Source organism: Oncorhynchus masou, chromosome 28 (assembly GCF_036934945.1).
Source record: "Oncorhynchus masou masou isolate Uvic2021 chromosome 28, UVic_Omas_1.1, whole genome shotgun sequence".
Taxonomy (NCBI): Eukaryota; Metazoa; Chordata; class Actinopteri; order Salmoniformes; family Salmonidae; genus Oncorhynchus; species Oncorhynchus masou.
Window position 1 is genome coordinate 21,524,386 of NC_088239.1, and position 27,587 is coordinate 21,551,972.

General features: G+C 45.3%; 1 protein-coding gene across 1 annotated transcript in view; it reads right to left on the reverse strand.

Moving 5' to 3' along the window:
* Positions 1–27,587, reverse strand: part of LOC135517354 (potassium voltage-gated channel subfamily H member 2-like) — a 286,040-nt gene that overhangs the window by 115,118 nt on the left and 143,335 nt on the right. Inside the window, exons 2-4 of the mRNA XM_064941574.1 lie at positions 7,939–8,088; positions 1,656–2,138; positions 497–708 (exon numbers count right to left, since the gene is read on the reverse strand). Of these exons, the coding sequence (XP_064797646.1) occupies positions 497–708; positions 1,656–2,138; positions 7,939–8,088 (845 nt within the window). The remainder of the gene's footprint in view (positions 1–496; positions 709–1,655; positions 2,139–7,938; positions 8,089–27,587) is intronic.

Sequence of the window (27,587 nt, forward strand, 5' to 3'; positions counted from 1 at the left end):
TCATGTGAATGACTGTCCCTATAACGCAATTACATGTTATTCTGCAATGCACACGAGAACGCCATAGCGACAGAATATTCGGTCACTGTTTAATCTGAGCCCCATCCATCCGCTTCTCATTCAATCAAGCTAGCTAGCGCTGAGTCCTTAGCCACACCCTGGCTCACCGCAGACAAGGATCACTGAAGACACCAATATAGCCAACAGCAAGCCTCCACACCAGGTTTCCACTCAGGGCAGGAACCCAAGATCTCAACCACCAATCCACTAGTATTGTATTTGCCAAGCGTTTTCACTAGGTCTACAAACCAGGGCTTTGTGGGGTAACTCACCCCATCCCCCACCAATGAGACGCTACCACCTGGGTGATGCATGCCAGGCAAAGGAAATGAAGAAAACCACAGCAGTCCATAAGCACACCTTACCTCACGCACCACCCCCCACACACACTTGGCTTACGACACACACTGAACACACACATGGACGGCCCTCGTACCTGGGTGACTTTATCGGTGACGTGGTGTGTGCGGTCGATGAGCTTGCAGGGGGCTATGATGTCCATGTCCCCCGCGGGCAGCGTGATCAGGGGGTCCGCCCTGAAGTCCACGAAGTTCAGGGTGATCTGAGGGATTTTACTGATGGTGCGGTAACGCATGAGGTCCGAGTCCGACGTGGAGTTAAGGATGTTGGACTTGTTGTTCACCGCCCCTGAAAGAACACACTGTCAGAGGACTGTCCAGACCACTAGGACCACCTGGGTTCAAACACTATTTGAAATTGTTTCAAGTACTTTAGCTGTGCTTGATAGAGTTTGCCCGGTGCAATGGAAACAATATAATCGTCCCAAAACATCAAAGCTCACCCATATGGCACACAACTATTTTTATGATTTCAAATAGACTTTCAACCCAGGTGTGATTAGAACCACATCATAAGCTTGTAACTTTGACATATCACATAAATCATGAATTGACCTCATTTTTTTTAATTGAATTTTTATTTCACCTTTATTTAACCAGGTAGGCCAGTTAAGAACAAGTTCTCATTTACAACTGTGAGCTGGCCAAGATAAAGCTAAGCAGTGTGACAAACGACAACACAGAGTTACACCTAAACGAACGTACAGTCAATAACACAATAGAAAACTCCATGTACAGTGTGTGCAAATGTAGAAGATTAGGGGGGTAGGCAATAAATAGGCCATAGAGATGAAATAATTACAATTTAGCATTAAAGCTCATTAATTACAATGTACAATTTAGCATTAAAACTCATTAATTACAATGTACAATTTAGCATTAAATCTCATTAAAAGCTCATTGAGAGGTAAGTGGTTGGCCTGAGGCGAGGGGGGGGATCAGAACCATTTGTACTTTAGCCGACTTCTTGTTTTTGTTCATTAGAAGTAGTTGGCCACAGCACAGGCTAAAATGTTTGTGGTTAAACACAACCAGGCAATGTAGGTGCCTTTTGTGTTTTTCAAAGCTTCTAAAAGACAACATACAAATTCCTACTACACACACTCTTTACCTCTGTGTATTTGTGGGTGTTTGGTATCCAGCTCAAACACAGGAAAGGAGATGGTGCACATTTGCTTTCTCAGGATGCAATGCCATTTGGAGTATGCCCCCCTACCCTCACCCCTCCTTCCCTACCTGTGCTGCTGTGGATGGGATGGGCTGTGCTGTATTTCCGGTCTGACGCCGGCCGCATGGCCTCGATGTCATCCACTGACGACGCCCGCCTCATGCTGTAGAAGCTCTCGCGGGAGCGACTGTGTGACAGACTGCAGTTGGACAGAGAGACGTCCGGGTTGAGCGTCTGGAGAGCGATGCGGGATGGCGACTGGCCGGCGGGAAGTGAGGAGGGGGCGGCGGACGGTGGAGGCTCTGAGCCCAGCAGGCCACGCTGGTCCTCGGGCCACAGGAGGGCCGGCCTGCTTCTGCTGCCTGCGATACTGGAGCTCTTGTGCCCCGGAGGTAATGTGGGCAGGGAGAGCAGCTCTCCCAGAGCCAGGCACTCGTGGCTGGGGTAGCCAGGGGCCGGGAGGCGCCCTGTCTCTGGGTCGTCCAGAGAGGCTTTGCTGTTGCTGAGGGAACGAAGTGAGGGCAGACGGAGCTTGAAGCCACGCGGTCGGCCTACAGAGCGAGAAAGAGGGAGGGAGTGAGAAAGAGTGGGGGGGGGGGGGTAAAACAAGAGAGTAAAAATTAGTGATAAAAAGGCCAAAAGAGAGAGAAAGAGAGTGAGTGGGAAAGAGGAAAGGAGGAAGAGACCAGAGAGCAATAAACTGAACTCAATTTAATTGAGTGATTATCCAACAATCTTTAAAAAATGTAATTGAGTGATTACTTTTACTGAACAAGAAACATAAACGCTACATGGAACAATTTCAGTTACAGTTCATATAAGGAAATCAATCTAAATAAATGAATCTATGGATTTCACATGACTGGGCAGGAGCGCAGACATGGGTGGGCCTGAGAGGGCATAGACCCAACCACTTGGGAGCCAGGCCCATCCAATGGGGATCCAGGCCCATCCAATGGGGAGCCAGGCCCATCCAATGGGGATCCAGGCCCATCCAATGGGGATCCAGGCCCATCCAATGGGGATCCAGGCCCATCCAATGGGGATCCAGGCCCATCCAATGGGGAGCCAGGCCCATCCAATGGGGATCCAGGCCCATCCAATGGGGATCCAGGCCCATCCAATGGGGATCCAGGCCCAGGCAATCAGAATGAGTTTTTCCCCACAAAATGGCTTTTCTTACAGACATAAATATTCCTCAGCACCCCACCCCCTTCCCCATAGACGATCCCGCAGGTGAAGAAGCCAGATGTGGAGGTCCTGGGCTGTCTTGGTTACAAGTGGTCTGCGGTTGTGACATACTGCCAAATTCTCTAAAACTGCATTGAATGTGGCTTATGGTAGAGAAATTAACATTGAATTCACTGGCAACAGCTCAATACTTTACATGTTGCGTTTATATTTTTGCTCAGCGTATATTTTTCAGCATTTTACTTAACCCCTGTGCAGTCTTTACATTCCGTACACTCCCCTTATCCTAAGGGTAAAAATGACATGCCTTCACTAAACCCCTGAAATGAAGCAGCTTAATTGAATTTTAAATGCAAAATCTATTTTGTGTGAAGAAACAACCTGTCATTCATCATAAACTTTGTGAATATCTGGGTCTTCCCTCTTCACAATGCAGAAAGACTGCATTTAATCAGTGGACACCACTCGTTTTTAATACAACACACCTGTCATAATTGTTTTCTTTACTGAAGTAGAGGTTTATTATTATTATTATTATTGATCAAGGTACTGCATAGGTGTAAATATCCATTTTTTTGCAAGAGATGCAGAAAGTAGTTTTGAATGATTTTATTTGTAACGCTTGTCGTCTGGGGAAGGAGAGGAGGACCAAGGTGCAGCGTGGTAAGTGTTCATATTATTTAATGAAATATGCACCACTAGACAAAACAACAAACACAACAAACAAACAGTCCTGAAAGGTGAAACAAAAACACTAAACAGGAAACAACCACCCACAAAACACAATGGAAAACAGGCTACCTAAATATGGTTCTCAATCAGGGACAACGATTGACAGCTGCCTCTGATTGAGAACCATACCAGGCCAAACACAGAAATAGAAAATCATAGACAAACTAGCATAGACAACCCACCCAACTCACGCCATGACCATAATAAAACAAAAGACAAAACAAAGGAACTAAGGTCAGAACGTGACATTATTGAAGGGAAACAATGACAGTCCTGAACTTTTTTTGCAACATAGTGATATATTGTTATATACTGTACAATGAGGAATTCAACTACAAAATACTAGTCTTCTCCCATTTGTTGAACCTTTATACATCTTGTGGGTGGGGGCAAACAACACCAATAAATAAGGATAAGATAATAGATACAAAACAAAAACGTGAAGAACATAAATCAATCAACTTAATTAGCACATGTAGTACAGTATGCAAGTGTGTGGGCATGGACTTTGCAGATGTATTTCTCACATGTGCAGCACATAGTATTTGCTTTACAGTCCTTCTTTGGGGGGCAGAATTGGCATCTCCTCCTCTTGCCTGCCCCAGCGGCAGCCTCAGGTGGATCAGGACAAGATTTAGCAGCCCCCTGAACAGCTTTCACAAGCGCTGCAGAGGCTGCTGTGCGGGGGAGGCACTCCCTTCTTTGAATGTGTGGGGTTACAAGTGCCTTTCCCAGCTGCTCCAGGAACACCCTCCTCTTGTTCGGCTTATCAGGCATCCAGGTAGGGTTGATCATGTTCCATGTCACAAAGGCATTGTATGAGGACACATCAATGATGTTATGGAAGATGACCAGGGGCCAGCGGGCAGTCATCCTCCTGCAGCTGTAAGTTCCAATCACCTTGTCCATGTTGTCCATGCCTCCTTTGTTGAGGTTGTAGTCCAGGATGATGGCTGGCTTCCTGTCCTCACGATCACTGATCTCAGCCATTTTGTGGAGTGTGCTCAGGAGGACCACATTCTTGTTCCTCTTTGTGAGGTAAGAAACTACAGTGGTGGTGGGGGTGAAGGCAAACTTTGAGGCAAACTTGTTGAGAGGAGTGCAGGGGGAGCTCAGGCTTGTTCTTTCTAACTGTGCCAACCATGGGGATCTTCCTCTTCAGGAGCTGCTGGCTGAGTTCAATCAGTAGCACACATAATCTCAATTTCTCATTGTGTGTGTATGTGAGTGTGTATGTGTGTCTTAAAATGCCCCTAAAACAATCTTTGTGCCCTGGTGCTGTACAGCTTTCATGGAAATATGAACAAAGGCTATGTTTCACTTTTTCTAATGTTGGGGTCACTCTAGGAAAAGTCATCAAATTTCAAGTTGAAAAAAATATAATTTAGGGGATTTTCTCTGCTGTTAAACATAGCGGCAAGTCATTTTTGACCCTTAAGACAAGGGTTAAATTAATGTTTTCCATTCAAATCAATTCAGAGAACAGCTACAATATGACATTGGGAGAGATCAGAGCAGATTAGGAGAGGCCTGTACCTGTAGGGAGCCAGGGGGGAAGCTTGGGGTTACCTGTGAGGGGCCAGGGGGGCAGCTTGGGGTTACCTGTGGGGAGCATGGGGGGAAGCTTGGGTTGGTTAACTGTGGGGAGCATGGGGGGAAGCTTGGGTTGGTTACCTGTGAGGAGCCAGGGGGAAGCTTGGGTTGGTTACCTGTGAGGAGCCAGGGGGGAAGCTTGGGTTGGTTACCTGTGAGGAGCCAGGGGGGCAGCTTGGGGTTACCTGTGGGGAGCCAGGGGGGCAGCTTGGGGATACCTGTGGGGAGCCAGGGGGGCAGCTTGGGGATACCTGTGGGGAGCCAGGGGGGCAGCTTGGGGTTACCTGTGGGGAGCCAGGGGGCAGCTTGAGGTTACCTGTGGGGAGCCAGGGGGGAAGCTTGGGGTTACCTGTGGGGAGCCAGGGGGGCAGCTTGGGGTTACCTGTGGGGAGCCAGGGGGGCAGCTTGGGGTTACCTGTGGGGAGCCAGGGGGCAGCTTGGGGTTACCTGTGGGGAGCCAGGGGGGCAGCTTGGGGTTACGTGTGGGGAGCATGGGGACAGCTTGGGGTTATGTGTGGAGCATGGGGGCAGCTTGGGGTTACCTGTGGGGAGCATGGGGGCAGCTTGGGGTTACCTGTGGGGAGCCAGGGGGCACCTTGGGGTTACCTGTGGGGAGCCAGAGGGGCAGCTTGGGGTTACCTGTGGGGAGCCAGGGGGCAGCTTGGGGTTACCTGTGGGGAGCATGGGGCAGCTTGGGGTTACCTGTGGGGAGCCATTGGGGCAGCTTGGGGTTACCTGTGGGGAGCCAGGGGGGCAGCTTGGGGTTACCTGTGAGGAGCCAGGGGGGCAGCGTGGGGTTACCTGTGGGGAGCCAGGGGGCAGCTTGGGGTTACCTGTGGGGAGCCAGAGGGGCAGCTTGGGGTTACCTGTGGGGAGCCAGGGGGCAGCTTGGGGTTACCTGTGGGGAGCATGGGGCAGCTTGGGGTTACCTGTGGGGAGCATGGGGGCAGCTTGGGGTTACGTGTGGGGAGCATGGGGGCAGCTTGGGGTTACGTGTGGGGAGCATGGGGGCAGCTTGGGGTTACGTGTGGGGAGCATGGGGGCAGCTTGGGGTTACCTGTGGGGAGCATGGGGCAGCTTGGGGTTACCTGTGGGGAGCATGGGGCAGCTTGGGGTTACCTGTGGGGAGCCAGGGGGCAGCTTGGGGTTACCTGTGGGGAGCCAGAGGGGCAGCTTGGGGTTACCTGTGGGGAGCCAGGGGGCAGCTTGGGGTTACCTGTGGGGAGCATGGGGCAGCTTGGGGTTACCTGTGGGGAGCATGGGGGCAGCTTGGGGTTACGTGTGGGGAGCATGGGGGCAGCTTGGGGTTACGTGTGGGGAGCATGGGGGCAGCTTGGGGTTACGTGTGGGGAGCATGGGGGCAGCTTGGGGTTACCTGTGGGGAGCATGGGGCAGCTTGGGGTTACCTGTGGGGAGCATGGGGCAGCTTGGGGTTACGTGTGGGGAGCATGGGGCAGCTTGGGGTTACCTGTGGGGAGCATGGGGCAGCTTGGGGTTACCTGTGGGGAGCATGGGGGCAGCTTGGGGTTACCTGTGGGGAGCATGGCGCAGCTTGGGGTTACCTGTGGGGAGCATGGGGCAGCTTGGGGTTACCTGTGGGGAGCCAGGGGGCAGCTTGGGGTTACCTGTGGGGAGCCAGAGGGGCAGCTTGGGGTTACCTGTGGGGAGCCAGGGGGCAGCTTGGGGTTACCTGTGGTGAGCATGGGGCAGCTTGGGGTTACCTGTGGGGAGCATGGGGGCAGCTTGGGGTTACGTGTGGGGAGCATGGGGGCAGCTTGGGGTTACGTGTGGGGAGCATGGGGGCAGCTTGGGGTTACGTGTGGGGAGCATGGGGGCAGCTTGGGGTTACGTGTGGGGAGCATGGGGGCAGCTTGGGGTTACCTGTGGGGAGTATGGGGCAGCTTGGGGTTACCTGTGGGGAGCATGGGGCAGCTTGGGGTTACCTGTGGGGAGCCAGGGGGCAGCTTGGGGTTACCTGTGGGGAGCCAGAGGGGCAGCTTGGGGTTACCTGTGGGGAGCCAGGGGGCAGCTTGGGGTTACCTGTGGGGAGCATGGGGCAGCTTGGGGTTACCTGTGGGGAGCATGGGGGCAGCTTGGGGTTACGTGTGGGGAGCATGGGGGCAGCTTGGGGTTACGTGTGGGGAGCATGGGGGCAGCTTGGGGTTACGTGTGGGGAGCATGGGGGCAGCTTGGGGTTACCTGTGGGGAGCATGGGGCAGCTTGGGGTTACCTGTGGGGAGCATGGGGCAGCTTGGGGTTACGTGTGGGGAGCATGGGGCAGCTTGGGGTTACCTGTGGGGAGCATGGGGCAGCTTGGGGTTACCTGTGGGGAGCATGGGGGCAGCTTGGGGTTACCTGTGGGGAGCATGGGGCAGCTTGGGGTTACCTGTGGGGAGCATGGGGCAGCTTGGGGTTACCTGTGGGGAGCCAGGGGGGCAGCTTGGGGTTACCTGTGGGGAGCCAGAGGGGCAGCTTGGGGTTACCTGTGGGGAGCCAGGGGGGCAGCTTGGGGTTACCTGTGGGGAGCATGGGGCAGCTTGGGGTTACCTGTGGGGAGCATGGGGGCAGCTTGGGGTTACGTGTGGGGAGCATGGGGGCAGCTTGGGGTTACGTGTGGGGAGCATGGGGGCAGCTTGGGGTTACGTGTGGGGAGCATGGGGGCAGCTTGGGGTTACCTGTGGGGAGCATGGGGCAGCTTGGGGTTACCTGTGGGGAGCATGGGGCAGCTTGGGGTTACCTGTGGGGAGCCAGGGGGGAAGCTTGGGGTTACCTGTGGGGAGCCAGGGGGGAAGATTGGGGTTACCTGTGGGGAGCATGGGAGCAGCTTGGGGTTACCTGTGGGGAGCCAGGGGGGAAGCTTGTGGTTGAGGTCCTGGTTGGGCTGTTTGTCGTCTGAAATGACCTGGAAGTTGAGGATGAACATGATCACCAGGCCATCTTCGTTCTTCACCGGCACCACATCCACCAGACACAGGAAACACCCACCTGACAGAGAGACAGAAAGAGAGAGACACAAAACATAAACACACATACACTGACACACATAACGACGCACACACACAGTCCCCTCCCCCCGCCGAATGTTCTCCTGTATATGAAATGACTTAAGTTATACAGGGGATTGTAAATGCAGGATGAATTTTAGAGTGGATTAGTCTTTTTAAGTGGGATGGAAAAAAGAGAATACGTAATGCATAAACACACACGTAGAAATTCACTTCATTGCATGATTTGCTTGAGCACATTCCTACATAAGACAACCACAGTGATTTCACTTCACAAGAGCGTGAAAAATCTATTTTACTGAGCATGAAATCAGACTTAATGGCCATATGTAGCTGTCCACCTACAGAGCCCTGTTTCAGTAGGGTTGAATAAATGACTGCTTCAGTAGGGTTGAATAAATGACTGCTTCAGTAGGGTTGAATAAATGACTGCTTCAGTAGGGTTGAATAAATGACTGCTTCAGTAGGGTTGAATAAATGACTGCTTCAGTAGGTTTGAATAAATGACTGCTTCAGTAGGTTTGAATAAATGACTGCTTCAGTAGGGTTGAATGAAATGACTGTTCCAGTAGGGTTGAAAGAAATGACTGTTTCAGTAGGGTTGAATGAAATGACTGTTCCAGTAGGGTTGAATGAAATGACTGTTTCAGTAGGGTTGAAAGAAATGACTGTTTCAGTAGGGTTGGAAGAAATGACTGTTTCAGTAGGGTTAAATGAAATGACTGTTCCAGTAGGGTTGAATGAAATGACTGTTTCAGTAGGGTTGAAAGTAATGACTGTTTCAGTAGGGTTGGAAGAAATGACTGTTTCAGTAGGGTTGAATGAAATGACTGTTCCAGTAGGGTTGAATGAAATGACTGTTTCAGTAGGGTTGAAAGAAATGACTGTTTCAGTAGGGTTGAAAGAAATGACTGTTTCAGTAGGGTTGGAAGAAATGACTGTTTCAGTAGGGTTGGAAGAAATGACTGTTTCAGTAGGGTTGAATGAAATGACTGTTTCAGTAGGGTTGAAAGAAATGACTGTTTCAGTAGGGTTGAAAGAAATGACTGTTTCAGTAGGGTTGAAAGAAATGACTGTTTCAGTAGGGTTGGAAGAAATGACTGTTTCAGTAGGGTTAAATGAAATGAAATGCAACATGTTGATTGGGTTTTAACGCCTGTAGCGGATGTCAGCAGTAACCCTGTGGACATTTCAATACTGTACTTTTATCAGCTCAGAAAGAAGTTAAGGCATAAAGCCCTTTTCTACCAACACAGCATCTGGTATTTACACTGTTAAAACAGCCAAAACACTCCGAAACATGGATCGCTTGCCAGTCTGATTCTCATTCAGCCAAAATCAAGCTTCATTCATGAATACAGTAAGAATCAGGCATCCAATCAACATTGTTTTATTAATTCAAAGTATGAAAACATCAACAAGGTTGTAACTGATACCCCCACCAAAAAGACACAGTACAGTGACCCCACCGGTACGTCATGTATATCAATTGCTCCTCCTCAAACCTACAAGGAACCATAGAGATCCTATAAAATGACTCTAATTTCTAATGACTAATTTCTAGTTCTAATTCCTAATTCTATGCAAGAAGCCTTCAACTGTACTGCACGTGTGAAACATAAATCCAAGGTTCTCATTTCTCAACAGCCTTCCAAGACAAATCATCACTATTCCTTCCTCTTAAAACACTATCCTATCCTGCCCTACCTTACCCTTACCCTTACCTGGTCGGTAGTCGGTGACTGGAGCTGGGTTGGTGTTGGCATACAGGGTTAGCAAGGTGGACAGCAGCCACGGCAGTCTAAAGAGTAATGTACTGTGTTGTGGGCACACGAGTGTGTGTTCAGTCTAGCGCCCTGCCCACCCGTCATCCATCTCTGAGCCATCACACCACAGGAGTGTGGCCCATGGAAGGGATTGGACCTCTGTGTAATCACCCACACGGATAAAAACAGGGAAAACTGTATTGAGGATTATAGGTTCCCACACAACCATCATCTGGCTCACTCCCTCTCTCTCTGTGTGTGTGTGTGTGTGTGTGTGTGTGTGTGTGTGTGTGTGTGTGTGTGTGTGTGTGTGTGTGTGTGTGTGTGTGTGTGTGTGTGTGTGTGTGTGTGTGTGTGTGTGTGTGCAGATGGCATGTGTGCTTTTATTTTAACAATCTGATCAGAGGACACATGGCACTTTTTTTACACAGTAGTTACACATAACAAACTAGAGTTATTTGATATACAGACTGTGTGACATAGCAACATGGTAATGTTGGACAGTGTGTTATTACGCTGCGACTGCCTTTGTAACTACTCACTGCACCCTCAATTGTCTTTGCACCATTTGATCTATTTTCTTCATTCAACCTTTTTTAACTAGGCAAGTCAATTAAGAACAAATTATGATATACAATGACGGCCTACCGAGGAACAGTAGGTTAACTGCCTTGTTCAGGGGCAGAAGGGCAGATTTTTACCTTGTCAGGTCGGGGATTCGATCCAGCAACCTTTCGGGTACTGGCCCATCCCAATATATAAGATGCAATGTAATACAATATTTCATGAATTGATCTATTACGGACAGACACGAGGGTTTATACAGTAATCCTAGTAGATCCTATCTCCTTCTCTGGCCACTAATGCACACACACACTGTACCCTCCACAAAAACACAATTAAATCTCACACATAGGCTACATTCAGGAAAACACACACACACACACACACACAGAGGATTAAAAAAATAGTCGGGAAGAGGATTTGACTTCAATTCACTACGCTTTCTCTTTTTTTCATCCCATTTAAAAGGACTAATCCACCCTAAGACGCCGTCTGTGGACCGGCTACACGTGTGTGTCCTGATTCTTTAAATGCCTGGAACATGAGTGATTTACGTATATGTAAGAGTATATGTGTTAGGTTACATTGAGGCCTATTTGTTCCGTACCATGCCAAGGCATACAGCCCCAGCTCTCAATGCTAATACCTGAAAGATGAATGGGAATGTAATCAGGGGACAAACTCACTTATCCAGGTGGCCAGCTGGCTGAAAACCACAGAAGTCAATACAACATTTATAACCCGATAATCTAGTGCAGTTCTAACACTGACAGGACTTGTTTTCAAGATTTGGGTGCGTTTGGCACAATACGAGTCATGCAATTGGTCCACAGCACACTCTAGCCTGGTTGTCAGACTGTATTTGATGTGCAACACAACTATATTGTGCTACCCTGGATGAGTAGTAAAGCCGAGACTCCAACCGGTACTGGTCCACTCTGCTGATACATCACTATTCTTAAGCACTTCCATGAATTGACATACCTCAAAGAGAAGAGAAACAGAAGAGGAACAGAAGAGGAACAGAAGAGGAAGAGAAGAGGAAGTTAAGAGAACATGGCGTTCAGAACGTAGCCAAACGTTCAGCCAACAGAAGGCACCCGTGCAGCATAAAGGGTGCCACTATGTCGAACCCATCCTACTCTATGAGTATTTCAACGAGAATTGCAGAGGCGATAGGTCGGAGTACGAGCGGATTATACCAGGTCCATTTTAGGAAAGCTTACAGGGGATGAGAGGGGATTAGAGAACTGACAACATGGCTTGGGCCTCCCCCCAAGGTAACCCTTACCTACTGCTGTGCCCCTGTCAAAAAAGGAAATGCTCTCTTCGCTCCGTGATGTGTGTAATCTCCAGCAGGGAACAAGTGGATTGAGGATAACAGATGAAGCTCGACATTCCTTTTCTTCCTTTCGGTGGGTCAAGGGGCAGAGTTGAGCTCGGGGACGGCAAGATTGACAGATGATGAAGAAGAAGTATCCATCACTTTGAATCAAATTATTGTCCTTGCGTATGACTTTGTTGTCATGATCAAGTCATTATACAGTATGTGACAGTGACACAATGTTCATAGTCACTAATGAAAGGCTGTTCATTTATTAATGACTCGACAGGCAATTGGTGACAAAAATAGACGGCGTCTATGAGCTGAGGCAAACTGAATGAAAGACTTGAAAATAAGGTGAAGAGGAAAGGAGAGAGAGAGTTGTGAGACACCTTTGTGGAGAGAATACAATATTTAAGTGACAATGCACGACATTAGAGACTTTTAAAGTGAATTTGTCCAAATAATTATTTTGTGTCAATGCAGAGCCAGAATCACAGAATCACTAAGTACAGTATGGGATGGATCTAGTTGGGTTTTCTCTTAGGACGCTTTTGTATTTCAAATGGTAACACTGCCCTCTAGTGGCCAACAGACGGTACATGCACCAGGGTAAGACAAACAGCGGCGTAGCAAAGCCAGTAGTTCATGTTTAAGTCTGTGCAAAGTCGTATGGGCCAACAGTAAGCAAGACACGTTCTCTTAAAAAAATACACATTAGGGAAAATGACAACACAGTGGTTGGGGATACAATCCAGCAGGACACGCCACACAACATAGAACAGATTGCCATTGTATATCAATAACTATCCGACTACCCAGATCAACCAAGAGGACAGCTACCTAAAAGCCACTGCAAAAAAAAAAATGTATTTCTCAAGTGAAGTAGTGCTCAAGTGCACTATGTAAAATAATTCAAAGAACAGTCACCTTCAAGCTGTGATGTAACACATGCAGCCTTGTTGTCAACAGTGAGGATATACTGCCAAAATGTTTCACACATTCAATTTTCAATGATGCTGACACCCGTCACTAATAAATGCAGCTCACAGTGGGAATAAAAGCACTTTAGGTCTCAATCCTTCCTCAAAGACAAAGAGGTTATTTTGTTGCTCTGGGAGATGACAGAAGCATCGCACAGAAGGAGGATGTCTCAAATAGAGAGACAATGAATATCTCCCATTTCCTCTCATACTGAAATCTTCCCTTTCGCTCAAACTGACACACACGCACACATACACATACACAAACACACGCACACACACACACACACACAAACACACACACACACACACACACACACACACACAACTACTTCCCTCATTCACACACACACACACACGTTTTACTATGCCTTGTGGGGACCTAAAATGTATTTCCATTAAAAATCCTATTTTCCCTAACCCTAAAGGGTCATCCACACCAAGGATGATAACTATGACGATAACAATAATACAAATAAAATACATATAATTCAAGTGCCAGGGACGTTAACACTATAACGACAACTACAAAAAGACTGGAGAACGATAACAAGAGCTATCGTTTGGATGACTTTCAGAGCGATTTTTTCCCCTGTCCCTCCGATGATGAGACATTGTCATTGACAACCAATACAAACGAGTTCTATTGAAGCGTTCTTGATTCTATTGAAGTTCTATTGAAGCGTTCTTGATTCTAGGTCCGCAAGGCTGCTCGGAGAGGAGAGCCTCGAACGAACCACTGTACTCTCACGTGTTCACATTGTGTTGTAGCAAAACAGAATATGAGCTCGCTAGATTAGGATGGTTTGTACGGGGCTATGAAGAGGAGGCAGAGTACAGGCTAAACTTGCCTGAATAGCTGGGCATGTGTGAGCATATTGTTGGCCACATGAATTATAGGACTACGTGGGGGGAATAATGATCCATGACAAACAGCGCATAAGAAGGCAATTTTCCAATGGTATAGACCTATCTGTTAACGCTGATACAGCCTGACAAATACACACTAAAGTCTAATGTGCCTTTCTGGATGGTGTAAACTGTCGAGAAAAGACCCATTACTGATCCACTACCGATCCAAATGGTTGCCTAGGCTACTTTATTATTTCGGACGAAACATGCATTCAATACAGTGCTTTTTAGCGGTTGTTTAAATGGCATTTTCACTGCAGTTTACACAGCCTAGATTATGATTTACACACTAGAAAAAAAATGAAATGCATTTTGCTGTTATAGCCTAGGTATGATACTTTTATTGTCGAGCTCCGTCCCCGCGGGGACTGCGAAAGCAGACTTTCCCAGGCTCCCTGTCATTTCATAATCTGATTTAAAAAATATTTCATTGTGTAAATTCATTGGGTATCGGCTATTTACTTCAGTATAGGCTATTCGTTTCGGTATTAGGCCTAATATTTAGCCAACGAATGATGGGTTGAATACTAATTTAGGCTACTCATCTTTAGTCTGTATTCCCGGTTCCCTTTGCGCAATTACCCACCTGTCCTCTCTGCTGTCTCCTTAGCTCTTGAAGTCCCAGGAAAAGCTAGACGACAACAACTTGTTGTACACTTAATTTGAGATTTGATTTACTACTACTAGCCTATCGAGGAGAGATTTCAACTTGCCCTTTGCTCAATGTAAAATATGGCAGTTTGAAAGGAGGGGGATATGGTGTGATGAAATTACACCGTATGAGTAGCCTGCTAATGTAACTTTCTGGACCTTGTAAACTGTCGAGAATAGACCCATCATTTAGCCAAATGGTTGCATAATCAGGCATAAGCATCCAAAACAGGACGTTTGAGCGATAATTAAAATTAGCCTACTTCACTGCAGTTTAGAGCCCCAGACAACAATAGGCCTGATCGATAGTGGCGCTTTGCGTGTCCGGGACTGCTGAGGGTCAACTGGAGAAAAGCATAGATCTGACATATCATAATCTGTAAACTTTTTCTTCTTGTACTTTGACATGTAAATATTTATAGCCCTACTATTTAGCTAATGAATGGCCTAATATCTAGCTAATATTTAGCTTCTTACTTCGGGTACACATCTCCAGCCACTCTCTTCCAGCTGTTCCCGTACACAATTGGCTAATGGCTAGGCAAGCCTCTCCACTATTCCGCTTCACGTGAAATCCCAGGAAAAGCTACAGGTTACAAAAGGAGATGCATTTTTTAAATGTGCTTAATAGCCTTTTCGTGGAGAGAAGCAGGCTTGCTATTGTTAACTGTTGAACGTAAAATAGGCCTAGGCCAAATGAACCGTTAGGGGAAAGTTAAAGATAGAGAGTGCATTGGTGTGATCACTTTAGCCAGTGATGATACATGCCATTGTTGCATTGATGCATTGCAAATGGTTGTAGAGAAAACAGACAGAGCGAAAAGCATAGTGAAAAAGAAAACCCAAACGAATTGACAATCATTAGAAAAAATGGAAACCACTTGCAAACCACTTGAGCAATGAGGCAACCCACTGGACACAGGCATCAGTTCAACGTCTATTCCACTAACGTAATTTCATTGAACGTGGAAAAAAGCTGAGTGGGAAGCAATGAGATTATGTAAAATATAGGAAGGCTAAACAGCGTTTGTTGTTGAATTGCTACATTTAAAAATGAGCTTCTAAATTGTTTTTTCATTACATGTACAGTACCAGTCAAACGTTTGGACACACCTACTCATTCCAGGGTTTTGCTTTATTTTTACTATTACCTACATTGCAGAATAATAGTGAAGACATCAAAAGTATGAAATAACACATATGGAATCATGTAGTAATCAAATCAAAATATACTTTAGATTAGCTTTTACCTTTATTTAATCAGGCAAGCCATTTAAGTACAAATTCTTATTTTCAATGTTGGCCTACCGAGGAACAGTGGGTTAACTGCCTTGTTCAGGGGCAGAAGGGCAGATACCTTGTCAGCTCTGGGATTTGATCTTGCAACCTTTCGGTTACTTGTCCAACACTCTAACCACTAGGCTACCTGCCTCCCTGATTATTCAAAGTAGCCACCCTTTGCCTTGGTGACAGCTTTGCACACTCTTCACATTCATCAAGGCAAAAGGTGGTTACTTGGAAGAATCTAAAATATATTTTGATTTGTTTAACACTTTTTTTGATTCCATATGTGTTGTTTCATAGTTTTGATAACTTCACTATTATTCTATAATGTAGAAAATAGTAAAATAAAGAAAAACCCTTGAATGAGTAGGTGTGTCCAAACTTTTGACTGGTACTGTATATTGAAGAAGTAATGGTGTCACAGGTGGTTGGTGGCACCTTAAATGGGGAGAACAGGCTCATGGGAATGGCTGGAGCAGAATAAGTGGATTTGTATATCAAACACAAGTATAACAAACACATGGTTTCTATGAGCCGTCCTCCCCTCAGCAGCCTCCACTGATGGTGTGTTACCACCTTATTAAAACGCCTACCGCCCTGCAGTTGGATGCATTGATCATTTGATTGACAGGTGTATTGCAGAACAATAAATTGTCAGCTGGTGTGGTTGCTTGCCAACGTTATCGTTATAGTTATAGTTATGTTATAGTTATCGTCCTTGGTGTGGATGGCCCTTTACACTAACCACTAAGCCTAAAATAGCCTTTGTACTCATGAGGACCAGGACAATGTCCCCATAAGGGAGAATTGCCACCCCCCCCCACACAGGCTGAAATATTGGCTATGAGTCAAAGTTGGCAAATGATTTCCCCTGCCTTGACATTTCCTAAGGCAACAGAGCCCCACTTACAGTGCCTTGCGAAAGTATTCGGCCCTCTTGAACTTTGCGACCTTTTGCCATATTTCAGGCTTCAAACATAAAGATATAAAACTGTATTTTTTTGTGAAGAATCAACAACAAGTGGGACACAATCATGAAGTGGAACGACATTTATTGGATATTTCAAACTTTTTTAACAAATCAAAAACTGAAAAATAGGGCGTGCAAAATTATTCAGCCCCCTTAAGTTAATACTTTGTAGTGCCACCTTTTGCTGCGATTACAGCGGTAAGTCGCTTGGGGTATGTCTCTATCAGTTTTGCACATCGAGAGACTGAAATTTTTTCCCATTCCTCCTTGCAAAACAGCTCGAGCTCAGTGAGGTTGGATGGAGAGCATTTGTGAACAGCAGTTTTCAGTTCTTTCCACAGATTCTTGATTGGATTCAGGTCTGGACTTTGACTTGGCCATTCTAACACCTGGATATGTTTATTTTTGAACCATTCCATTGTAGATTTTGCTTTATGTTTTGGATCATTGTCTTGTTGGAAGGCAAATCTCCGTCCCAGTCTCAGGTCTTTTGCAGACTCCATCAGGTTTTCTTCCAGAATGGTCCTGTATTTGGCTCCATCCATCTTCCCATCAATTTTAACAATCTTCCCTGTCCCTGCTGAAGAAAAGCAGGCCCAAACCATGATGCTGCCACCACCATGTTTGACAGTGGGGATGGTGTGGTCAGGGTGATGAGCTGTGTTTCTTTTACGCCAAACATAATGTTTTGCATTGGTCCCAAAAAGTTCAATTTTGGTTTCATCTGACCAGAGCACCTTCTTCCACATGTTTGGTGAGTCTCCCAGGTGGCTTGTGGCAAACTTTAAACAACACTTTTTATGGATATCTTTAAGAAATGGCTTTCTTCTTGCCACTCTTCCATAAAGGCCAGATTTGTGCAATATACGACTGATTGTTGTCCTATGGACAGAGTCTCCCACCTCAGCTGTAGATCTCTGCAGTTCATCCAGAGTGATCATGGGCCTCTTGGCTGCATCTCTGATCAGTCTTCTCCTTGTATGAGCTGAAAGTTTAGAGGGACGGCCAGGTCTTGATAGATTTGCAGTGGTCTGATACTCCTTCCATTTCAATATTATCGCTTGCACAGTGCTCCTTGGGATGTTTAAAGCTTGGGAAATCTTTTTGTATCCAAATCCGGCTTGAAACGTCTTCACAACAGTATCTCGGACCTGCCTGGTGTGTTCCTTGTTCTTCATGATGCTCTCTGCGCTTTTAACGGACCTCTGAGACTATCACAGTGCAGGTGCATTTATACGGAGACTTGATTACACACAGGTGGATTGTATTTATCATCATTAGTCATTTAGGTCAACATTGGATCATTCAGAGATCCTCACTGAACTTCTGGAGAGAGTTTGATGCACTGAAAGTAAAGGGGCTGAATAATTTTGCACGCCCAATTTTTCAGTTTTTGATTTGTTAAAAAAGTTTGAAATATCCAATAAACGTCGTTACACTTCATGATTGTGTCCCACTTGTTGTTGATTCTTCACAAAAAATACAGTTTTATATCTTTATGTTTGAAGCCTGAAATTTGGCAAAAGGTCGCAAAGTTCAAGGGGGCCGAATACTTTCGCAAGGCACTGTATATCCACAGCCCTCTGATTAAACTGACAACCCTGGAACACTGACAATTGACACAAGTGTCATGTCCTCCACCATTGCAAAAACATTTGAATCATAAGGATCCGTGCAAACTCAGTCACTCACCATAAAAGCTTACACACACACGTACACGTGCACACACAAACACACATTCTGAACTTGGACCACTTGGGGGCAGAGCATGACAAGTTGTCACGGACTCCCACATCTTTGAATGAGGTAAATCCTTTGTGCTATACAGAGTCAATCAATTGCACGTGAAGATCCAACCATCCATAGAAATAGAAATTCCATTCTATTCTATGCATTCAGCCAACCACACAGAGCATAGTAAATGTAGCATGCTTTAGTCAGTGAAACATGAAATCACATCTGGAATTGATTGGTCCGTGGCTTACAGGTGTATTGTTCAGGGCCAGTAGACCCCTTCACTTTTACAACATTTTGTTACATTGCAGACTTATTCTAAAATGGATTCAATATCCCCCCCCTCATCAATCTACACACAGTACCCCATAATTACATTTTTGCAACAAAAAAAATAAAAAATACAGACGCCTCACAAGTCCTCAACTGGCAGCTTTATTAAATAGTACCCGCAAAGCACCAGTCTCAACGTCAACAGTAAAGAGGCGACTCCGGGATGCTGGCCTAGGCAGAGTTCCTCTGTCCAGTGTCTGTGTTATTTTGCCCATCTTAATCCAGTCTGAGATATGGCTTTTTCTTTGCAAATCTGCCCAGAAGGCCAGCATCCCAGAGTCGCCTCTTCACTGTTGACGTTGAGACTGGTGTTCTGCGGGTACAATTTAATGAGGCTGCCAGTTGAGGCGTCTGTTTCTAATGTACTTGTCCTCTTGCTCAGTTGTGCACCGGGGCCTCCCACTCCTTTTTATATTCTGGTTAGGGCCAGTTTGTGCTGTTCTATGAAGGGAGTAGTACACAGCGTTGTACGAGATCTTCAGTTTCATGGCAATTTCTCGCATGGAATAGCCTTCATTTCTCAGAACAAGAATAGACTGACGAGTTTCAGAAGAAATTACTTTGTTTCTGGCCATTTTGAGCCTGTAATCGAACCCACAAATGCTTATGTTCAAGATACTCAACTAGTCTAAAGAAGACCAGTTGTATTGCTTCTTTAATCAAAACAACAGCTTTCAGCTGTGCTAACATAATTGCAAAAGGGTTTTCTAATGATCAATTAGCCTTTTAAAATGATAAACTTGGATTAGCTAACACAACGTGCCATTGGAACACAGGAGTGATGGTTGCTGAAAATGGGCCTCTGCATGCCTATTGTCACGATCGTCGTAAGGAACGGACCAAAATGCAGCGTGGTATGTATTCATGATGATTTTTTAATTAAAGAAAGCACTGAACACTGAATACAAACTATACAAAACAATAAACGAATAACGACCGTGAAGCTATAATGAGAACTGTGCTGAAACAAGCAACTAACATAGACAATCACCCACAAACAAACAGTGAAACCCAGGCCACCTAAGTATGATTCTCAATCAGAGACAACTAATGACACCTGCCTCTGATTGAGAACCATACTAGGCCGAAATATAGAAATCCCCAAATCATAGAAAAACAAACATAGACTGCCCACCCCAACTCACGCCCTGACCATACTAAATAATGACAAAACAAAGGAAATAAAGGTCAGAACGTGACACCTAAAAAATCTGCAGTTTCCAGCTACAATAGTCATTTACAACATTAAAATGTCTACACTGTATTTCTGATCAATTTGATGTTATTTTCTTTCAAAAACAATGACATTTCTAAGTGACCCCAAACTTTTGAACGGTAGTGTATATTTTGATTTGTTAAACACCTTTTTGGTCATTACATGATTCCATATGTGTTATTTCATAGTTTTGATGTCTTCACAATTAGTCTACAGTGTAGAAAACAGTAAAAATAAAGCAAAACACTGGAATGAGAACTTTTGACTCGTACTGTATGTAAATATGGTATTGGAACTGACCTGAGCTTTTTACTTTCTTATTTCTTATTTTTATTTCTTGTTTTTGTTCAACCTTATGTCATTTGTTTGCGCTACATTGATGTTTAAATATATATATATATATTTTACCCCCTTTTCTCCCCAATTTCGTGGTATCCAATTGTTAGTAGTTACTATCTTGTCTCATCACTACAACTCCCGTACGGGCTCGGGAGAGACGAAGGTTTGAAAGCCATGCGTCCTCCGAAACACAACTCAACCAAGCCTTACTGCTCCTTAACACAGCGCACATCCAACCCGGAAGCCAGCCGTACCAATGTGTCGGAGGAAACACCGTGCACCTGGCGACCTGGTTAGCGTGCACTGCGCCCGGCCCGCCACAGGAGTCCCTAGTTTGCGATGAGACAAGGACATCCCTACCGGTCATGCCCTCCCTAACCCGGATGACGCTAGGCCAATTGTGCGTCGCCCCACGGACCTCCCAGTCACGGCCGGCTGCGACAGAGCCTGGGCGCAAACCCAGTCTCTGGTGGCACAGCTAGCACTGTGATGCAGTGCCCTAGACCACTGCGCCACCCGGGCGGCCTACATTGATGTTGATTACTGCATTGTTGGGTTTGAAGCTCAAGACAGGCATTTCACTGTACTTGCGCATGTGACATTAAAAAACTACTTTGACCAGAACCCTATGGGCCTGGTCGAAAGTAGTGCACTATATAGGGAATAGGGTGCCATTTCAGATACAGCCCTGGTTGCAAAGTGTGCACTCATTCATGTAATCAGACACATTTAATTTGTAATGAGTGTCTCTCACCAGCCAAGAGGCAGGCAGGAGAGTGTCTCTCTCTCACACACACACACACACACACACACACACCTAATTTGAGGCTTGGTTCTCAGTAAGTGTGTGCAGAAGGCCTACCCATCCAACAGTCATTCATCAACATTCCCTCTGGATAATGGAGTTGAATAGGGACAGACTAAGACAGGCAGCGGCAGCACTCTCAAAGCGGTGCTTCCTCTGATTGGAATTGATTGTGTTACAAAACCCATAACTAGCCTACGGATATTGTTGCACTCGCTTTGTCTAGGGGTCCTAGACCTAGTTAATGTGCATGGTTTGTAACCTGAACGAATCTGTGCATTTATGTGAGAAATCAGCGTATGCTCCTACTGTAGGTGTTGAATGTACAGTGGGGCAAAAAAGTATTTAGTCAGCTACCAATTGCGCAAGTTCTCCCACTTAAAAAGATGAGAGAGGCCTGTAATTTTCATCATAGGTACACTTCAACTATGACAGACAAAATGAGAAGAAAAAAAATCCAGACAATCACATTGTAGGATTTTTTATGAATTTATTTGCAAATTATGGTGGAAAATAAGTATTTGGTCAATAACAAAAGTTTATCTCAATACTTTGTTATATACCCTTTGTTGGCAATGACAGAGGTCAAACGTTTTCTGTAAGTCTTCACAAGGTTTTCACACACTGTTGCTGGTATTTTGGCCCATTCCTCCATGCAGATCTCCTCTAGAGCAGTGATGTTTTGGGGCTGTTGCTGGGCAATACGGACTTTCAACTCCCTCCAAAGATTCTCTATGGGGTTGAGATCTGGAGATTGGCTAGGCCACTCCAGGATCTTGAAATGCTTCTTACGAAGCCACTCCTTCGTTGCCCGAGTGGTGTGTTTGGGATCATTGTCATGCTGAAAGACCCTGCCACGTTTAATCTTCAATGCCCTTGTTGATGGAATGAGGTTTTCACTCAAAATCTCACGATACATGGCCCCATTCATTCTTTCCTTTACACCAGTCATCCTGGTCCCTTTGCAAAAAAACAGCCCCAAAGCATGATGTTTCCACCCCCATGCTTCACAGTAGGTATGGTGTTCTTTGGATGCAACTCAGCATTCTTTCTCCTCCAAACACGACGAGTTGAGTTTTTACCAAAAAGTACTATTTTGGTTTCATCTGACCATATGACATTCTCCCCATCTTCTTCTGGATCATCCAAATGCTCTCTAGCAAACTTCAGACGGGCCTGGACATGCACTGCCTTAAGCAGGGGGACACGTCTGGCACTGCAGGATTTGAGTCCCTGGCGGTGTAGTGTGTTACTGATGGTAGGCTTTGTTACTTTGGTCCCAGCTCTCTGCAGGTCATTCATTAGGTCCCCCCATGTGGTTCTGGGATTTTTGCTCACCGTTCATGTGATCATTTTGACCCCACGGGGTGAGATCTTGCGTGGAGCCCCAGATCGAGGGAGATTATCAGTGGTCTTGTATGTCTTCAAATTCCTCATAATTGCTCCCACCATTGATTTCTTCAAACCAAGCTGCTTACCTATTGCAGATTCAGTCTTCCCAGCCTGGTGCAGGTCTACAATTTTGTTTCTGGTGTCCTTTGACAGCTCTTTGGTCTTGGCCATAGTGGAGTTTGGAGTGTGACTGTTTGAGGTTGTGGACAGGTGTCTTTTATACTGATAACAAGTTCAAACAGGTGCCATTAATACAGGTAACGAGTGGAGGACAGAGAAGCCTCTTAAAGAAGAAGTTACAGGTCTGTGAGAGCCAGAAATCTGCTTGTTTGTAGGTGACCAAATACTTATTTTCCACCATAATTTGCAAATAAATTCCTAAAAATCCTACAATGAGATTTTCTGGATTTTCTTTCTCATTTTGTGTCATAGTTGAAGTGTACCTATGATGAAAATTACAGGCCTCTCATCTTTTTAAGTGGGAGAACTTGCACAATTGGTGGCTGACTAAATACTTTTTTGCCCCACTGTACATGTGCCCAGGAAGACAGCAACCTTGGTCCAGGTCCAGCTCTGTCTCTATTGACCTCTTGATCAGCCAGTCCAAGCGGATTATTACGTGTTCAGATAATGACGAAGGCATGCCCGAACTAAGGAAAGACCTCATGGTCACCAAACCCACCAGCAGCCTCACGGCTCTCCAAACTGGTACTCTGACTGATCACCTTAATGGGCAGCACCCGACGTGCTTATCAAGCAGGCTCAGCACTTGGATAAGGTTTCTGCTGGGAATGGAGTGTGGTAGTGTCACATGCATAGTTTGTTCGTCTATGTCCTAACCCTAACCTTCCCCTCCCATTTCATAACCATTTCAGTGTCATGAGTCACAAAGCTCATCCCCTGCTGGCAACAAATGAAAACTGATGGACGGGGGGATGTGATTGATGTGTAGTAGTTGGCATAGGACAAAGTTACCCTCAGACACTGACCTAAGGTAAGTTGTGTGATCATGCAAATGGTTAAGGATTAGGATTTGGGGAGGGTAATCTGATCCTAGATATGTGTTAATGGACAACTTCTACCTAAAGCTGTTAAAAGACTACTGCTCCATTCATGACTCATTCATAATGTGGGGATGGGATGGTGATGAATCTGAATGCCTGTTCGGGGTCCCACAGCCTTTTTAGGGTCCCACAGCCTTTTCAGGGTCCCACTGTCCTCTCTCTCTGTCTCTTTGTTTATTTCTCTCTCTTTCTCTCTCTCTCTTTGTCTCCCTATTTCTGTCTCTCTGTGGGCAGTGTGCAATGAGGATCCTCTCTCTAGGACGCTCTTTCTCCATCCCTCTCTCGCAGGTGAGGGTGAGTTAATGGACATCTTCAGCCTAAGCCTTCATTAAGCCTCAGCGGTTGTTTTCCAGCTTGGCCCTTTGGGTCGTGTTCTACCGACGGGCTACCGATAGAGCTTTCACAGCGCTAGGCTGGATCCCACTCCTCACTGTGCCCTTCCAGATCAAACCGGTGTCACTTTCAAAAGCACAAATACATTCTCACAGCTTGTAGGTAAACCTGTGCAACTGTAAACCCATTCACATAGAGTGGGAAGTTTGTGTCACATAAAACACCACACACATCCATACACCTGCATGGTAGGCCCACTTTGTCACATACACAACTTGTCACACGCACGCACACACGCACAAACACATGTAACCATACACGGCCCATTCTAAGTCCAAACAAGTCCCCACTCACATACTCAGTGACAGCTTGATTACACACCTGCAGTAGATGAATAGCGGGCTGTCTAAGTGTTTGGCCTGATGATCTGCTCAGAGTGGTGGAACGGGACACTGGTACCCGTTCCCCCCGTACTGCTCATGTCACTCACACTATTGTTAACAGAATACATGTCAAAACCGCATATTATATGTCAATGAGACCGCATTGCCACGGCAACACAGAAACGTCAACCCCCCCCCTTCCAGGGACTAAAGGCTCTAGGATCAGCCAATTCTTCAGAGAAAAAGCAAAAAAGGAAATTGATAAAAAAATACTGTGTTTTTCTTGCATAACTTGAAAGTAATCAACATAAGTTTGATTTCTGTTTTTTTAATAGATGTGTTGAACAGTCACTAAACAACCAAAATATGCTTCTAGCTTTTCATCTTGCTATAGAAAACCTAATGTTTTTACATTTTTAACTAACCCACCAATTTAAAAATACATGTACTTGTTTACTTGAGGAATTGGGCTGCCTGAATTCAATGTGGATTACATCGATTCTGTCACCCATCTGCACACAATACCCAATAATGACAATGTGAGATTTTTTGTGTGAATTGTTTGCTATGACTCCAAATGGAGCTCAGGTGCATCTACTTTCTTTTCATCATCCTCAAGACGTCACGACAACTTGTGGCCAATTCTATTGTTTGGACATGATTTCGAAAGAAACACACCGGTCTTTGTAAGATCCCACAGATGACAGTACATGTCAAAGTAGAAACTATATCATGAAGTCAAAGTAACTGTCCGTAGATGTGCGACATAGAATTGTGATATGGCATATATCTGGGGAAGGGTATAAAAGATTTTCTTGAGTGTTGAAGTTTTCCAAGAGCAGAGTGGTTTCCCAATGGAACTACCCAGACTCTGTCTAGAGTTGGCTGTCTGAACAAACTGAGCAACTGGGCAAGAAGGACCTTGGTCAGGGTGGTGACCAAGAACCCAGTGACCACTCTGATAGAACTATAGAGTTTCTTGGCTGATATGGGAGAACTTGCCAGAAGGACAACTATCTCTTCAGCACTTCACCAATCTGGCCTTTATGGGTGAGTGGCCAGGTGGATGCCACTCCTGATAAAAGGTACATCACAGCAGGCCTGGAACTTGCAAAAAATGCATGTGAGACAAAAACTAATGAGACAAAAACATACTATTTGGCCTGAATGCAAAGTGCTATGGTTGGAGAAAACCAGGCATAGCTCATGGGTGGCAGGTAGCCTAGTGGTTAGTGTTGGACTAGTTAAAGGTAAAAATCTATTGTTCTGCCTCTGAACAAGGCAGTTAACCCACTGTTCCTAGGCTGTCATTGAAAATAAGATTTTGTTCTTAACTGACTTGGCTACTTAAATAAAGGTAAAATAAAATCATCTGTCTAACATCATCCCTACTGTGAAGCATGCTGGGGGTCAGTGACTGGGAGACAGGTAAGGATAGAGGGAACAATGAATGGAGGCAAATGCAGGTAAACCCTTGATGAGAACCTGTTTCAGATTGCAAACAATCTTAGACTGGGGGGGTGAAGATTTACATTCCAACAGGACAATGACTTAAAGCATACAGCCAAAGCAATACTGGAATGTGAAAGTCCTTGAGTGGCCCAGACTTGAATCCCATTGGAAATCTGTGGAAAGACTTGAAGATTGCTGTCCAAATTTATCCAAGTTGTGAAAATCTGCAAGGGAGAATAGGAGAAAATCCCCAAATCCAGATGTGCAAAGCTGATACAGACATACCCATGATGTCTCAAAGCTGTAATCGCCGTCAAAGGTAACAAAGTATTGTATATTTCATTTTCAATAAATGTGCTAAAATGTCAAAAAGCATGTTTTCACTTTGTCATTATGGGGTATTTGATCGAGGTGTTCTTATTTGTTTAAGAGCTGTAGAGAAATTGATGTAATCCTTTTGAAAACAAATGCCTTACAAATTAGCCAGACTGCGTTACGTCAGCGAGAAAGTATTATTTAACTGAAAAACGACACTTCTTTCTACCCCATTACCATTTCATTAACCCTTCACACATGGTTAGCTGTGCAGCTTAAAGGTAATCAGTATGGTAAATAATACTTCAAATTAAACTTAAAATAGCCAAAAGGAAGGATATAGTGTGATATATAAGCACCAAAGGTAAATGGACATCCGTGTTTGTGGTAGTGCTATCATGTTTATTTATACTGAACAAAAATATAAACACAACATGCAACCATTTCAAAGATTTTACTGAGTTACAGTTCATATAAGGACATAATCTATGGATTTCACAAGACTTGGTAGGGGTGCAGCCAGGCCCACCCACTGGGGAGCCAGGCCCAACCAATCAGAATGAGTTTTTCCCCACAAAAGAGCTTCATTAAGACAGAAATATTCCTTAAAATCTCAAAAACGATGTTGCAGGCAGCTTATGGTAGAGACATGAACATTAGATTCTCTGGCAACAGCTTTGGTGGACATTCCTGCCCTTGACATCTGTGGCATTGTGTTGTGTGACAAAACTGCACATTTTAAAGTGGCCTTTTATTGTCCTCAGCACCAGGTGTAATGAACCTGTTGTTTAATTAGCTTCTTGATATGCCACACCTGTCAGGTGAATGGATTAACTTGGCCATGGAGAAATGCTCACTAACAAGGATGTAAACAAATTTGTGCACAACATTTGAGAGAAATAAGCTTTTCGTGCGTATGGAACATTTCTGGGATTTTATTTTCTTCAGTCCATAAAACATGGAACCAACACTTTACATGTTGCATTTATATTTTTGTTCAGTGAACATGTGGAGTAATGACTTGGTGGTGAAGGTGGACTACACAAGAGGATCTCAGGGTAGTTTCTGGGCCCTGGAGAGGGGGAGAGATGGAGATGGAGAGGGAGAGGGAGATAGAGAGACAGAGAGTAAGTGTGAAAGAGAGAGAAGTACAGAGAGAGAGAGATAAGGCAAGAGAGTGGCAGAGGCTCAGTTCTAGAGAAAGAGGGCAGAAGAGACTCAAAAGAGAGAGCGAGAGAGCGAGAGAGCGAGAGAGAGAGGGTAGAAGAGATTCAAGAGAGGAAGAGTGGCCCATTTCCTACAAGGTCCAACAGGAGTGATTTAGGATTACGATCCTCTCTCCTCTCCTCTCCTTTCCTGTCCGGCGGACATTCCTTCAGGCTAATGTTTACAGTCGGAGTGGAATGCACACTTAGTGCAGAGTGAAGTATGTGAGCTAACGACTCTTACTGTAGAAATTCCTTCCCAGAAATAAAAAAATGGAGGAATGTGTGCATTTCTACAGGGTCAAAATATCTCAAGAGCAGTGAAGAACAGAGTAACATATAGCAACAGCAGCTTGATTGCAACATGTTGGCAGGTACTATTTGTTACAGTGGAGAACTCAAACGATCTCAAGGGGGATGGTGATGCGTCCACACATCACACCATTCTCTATGC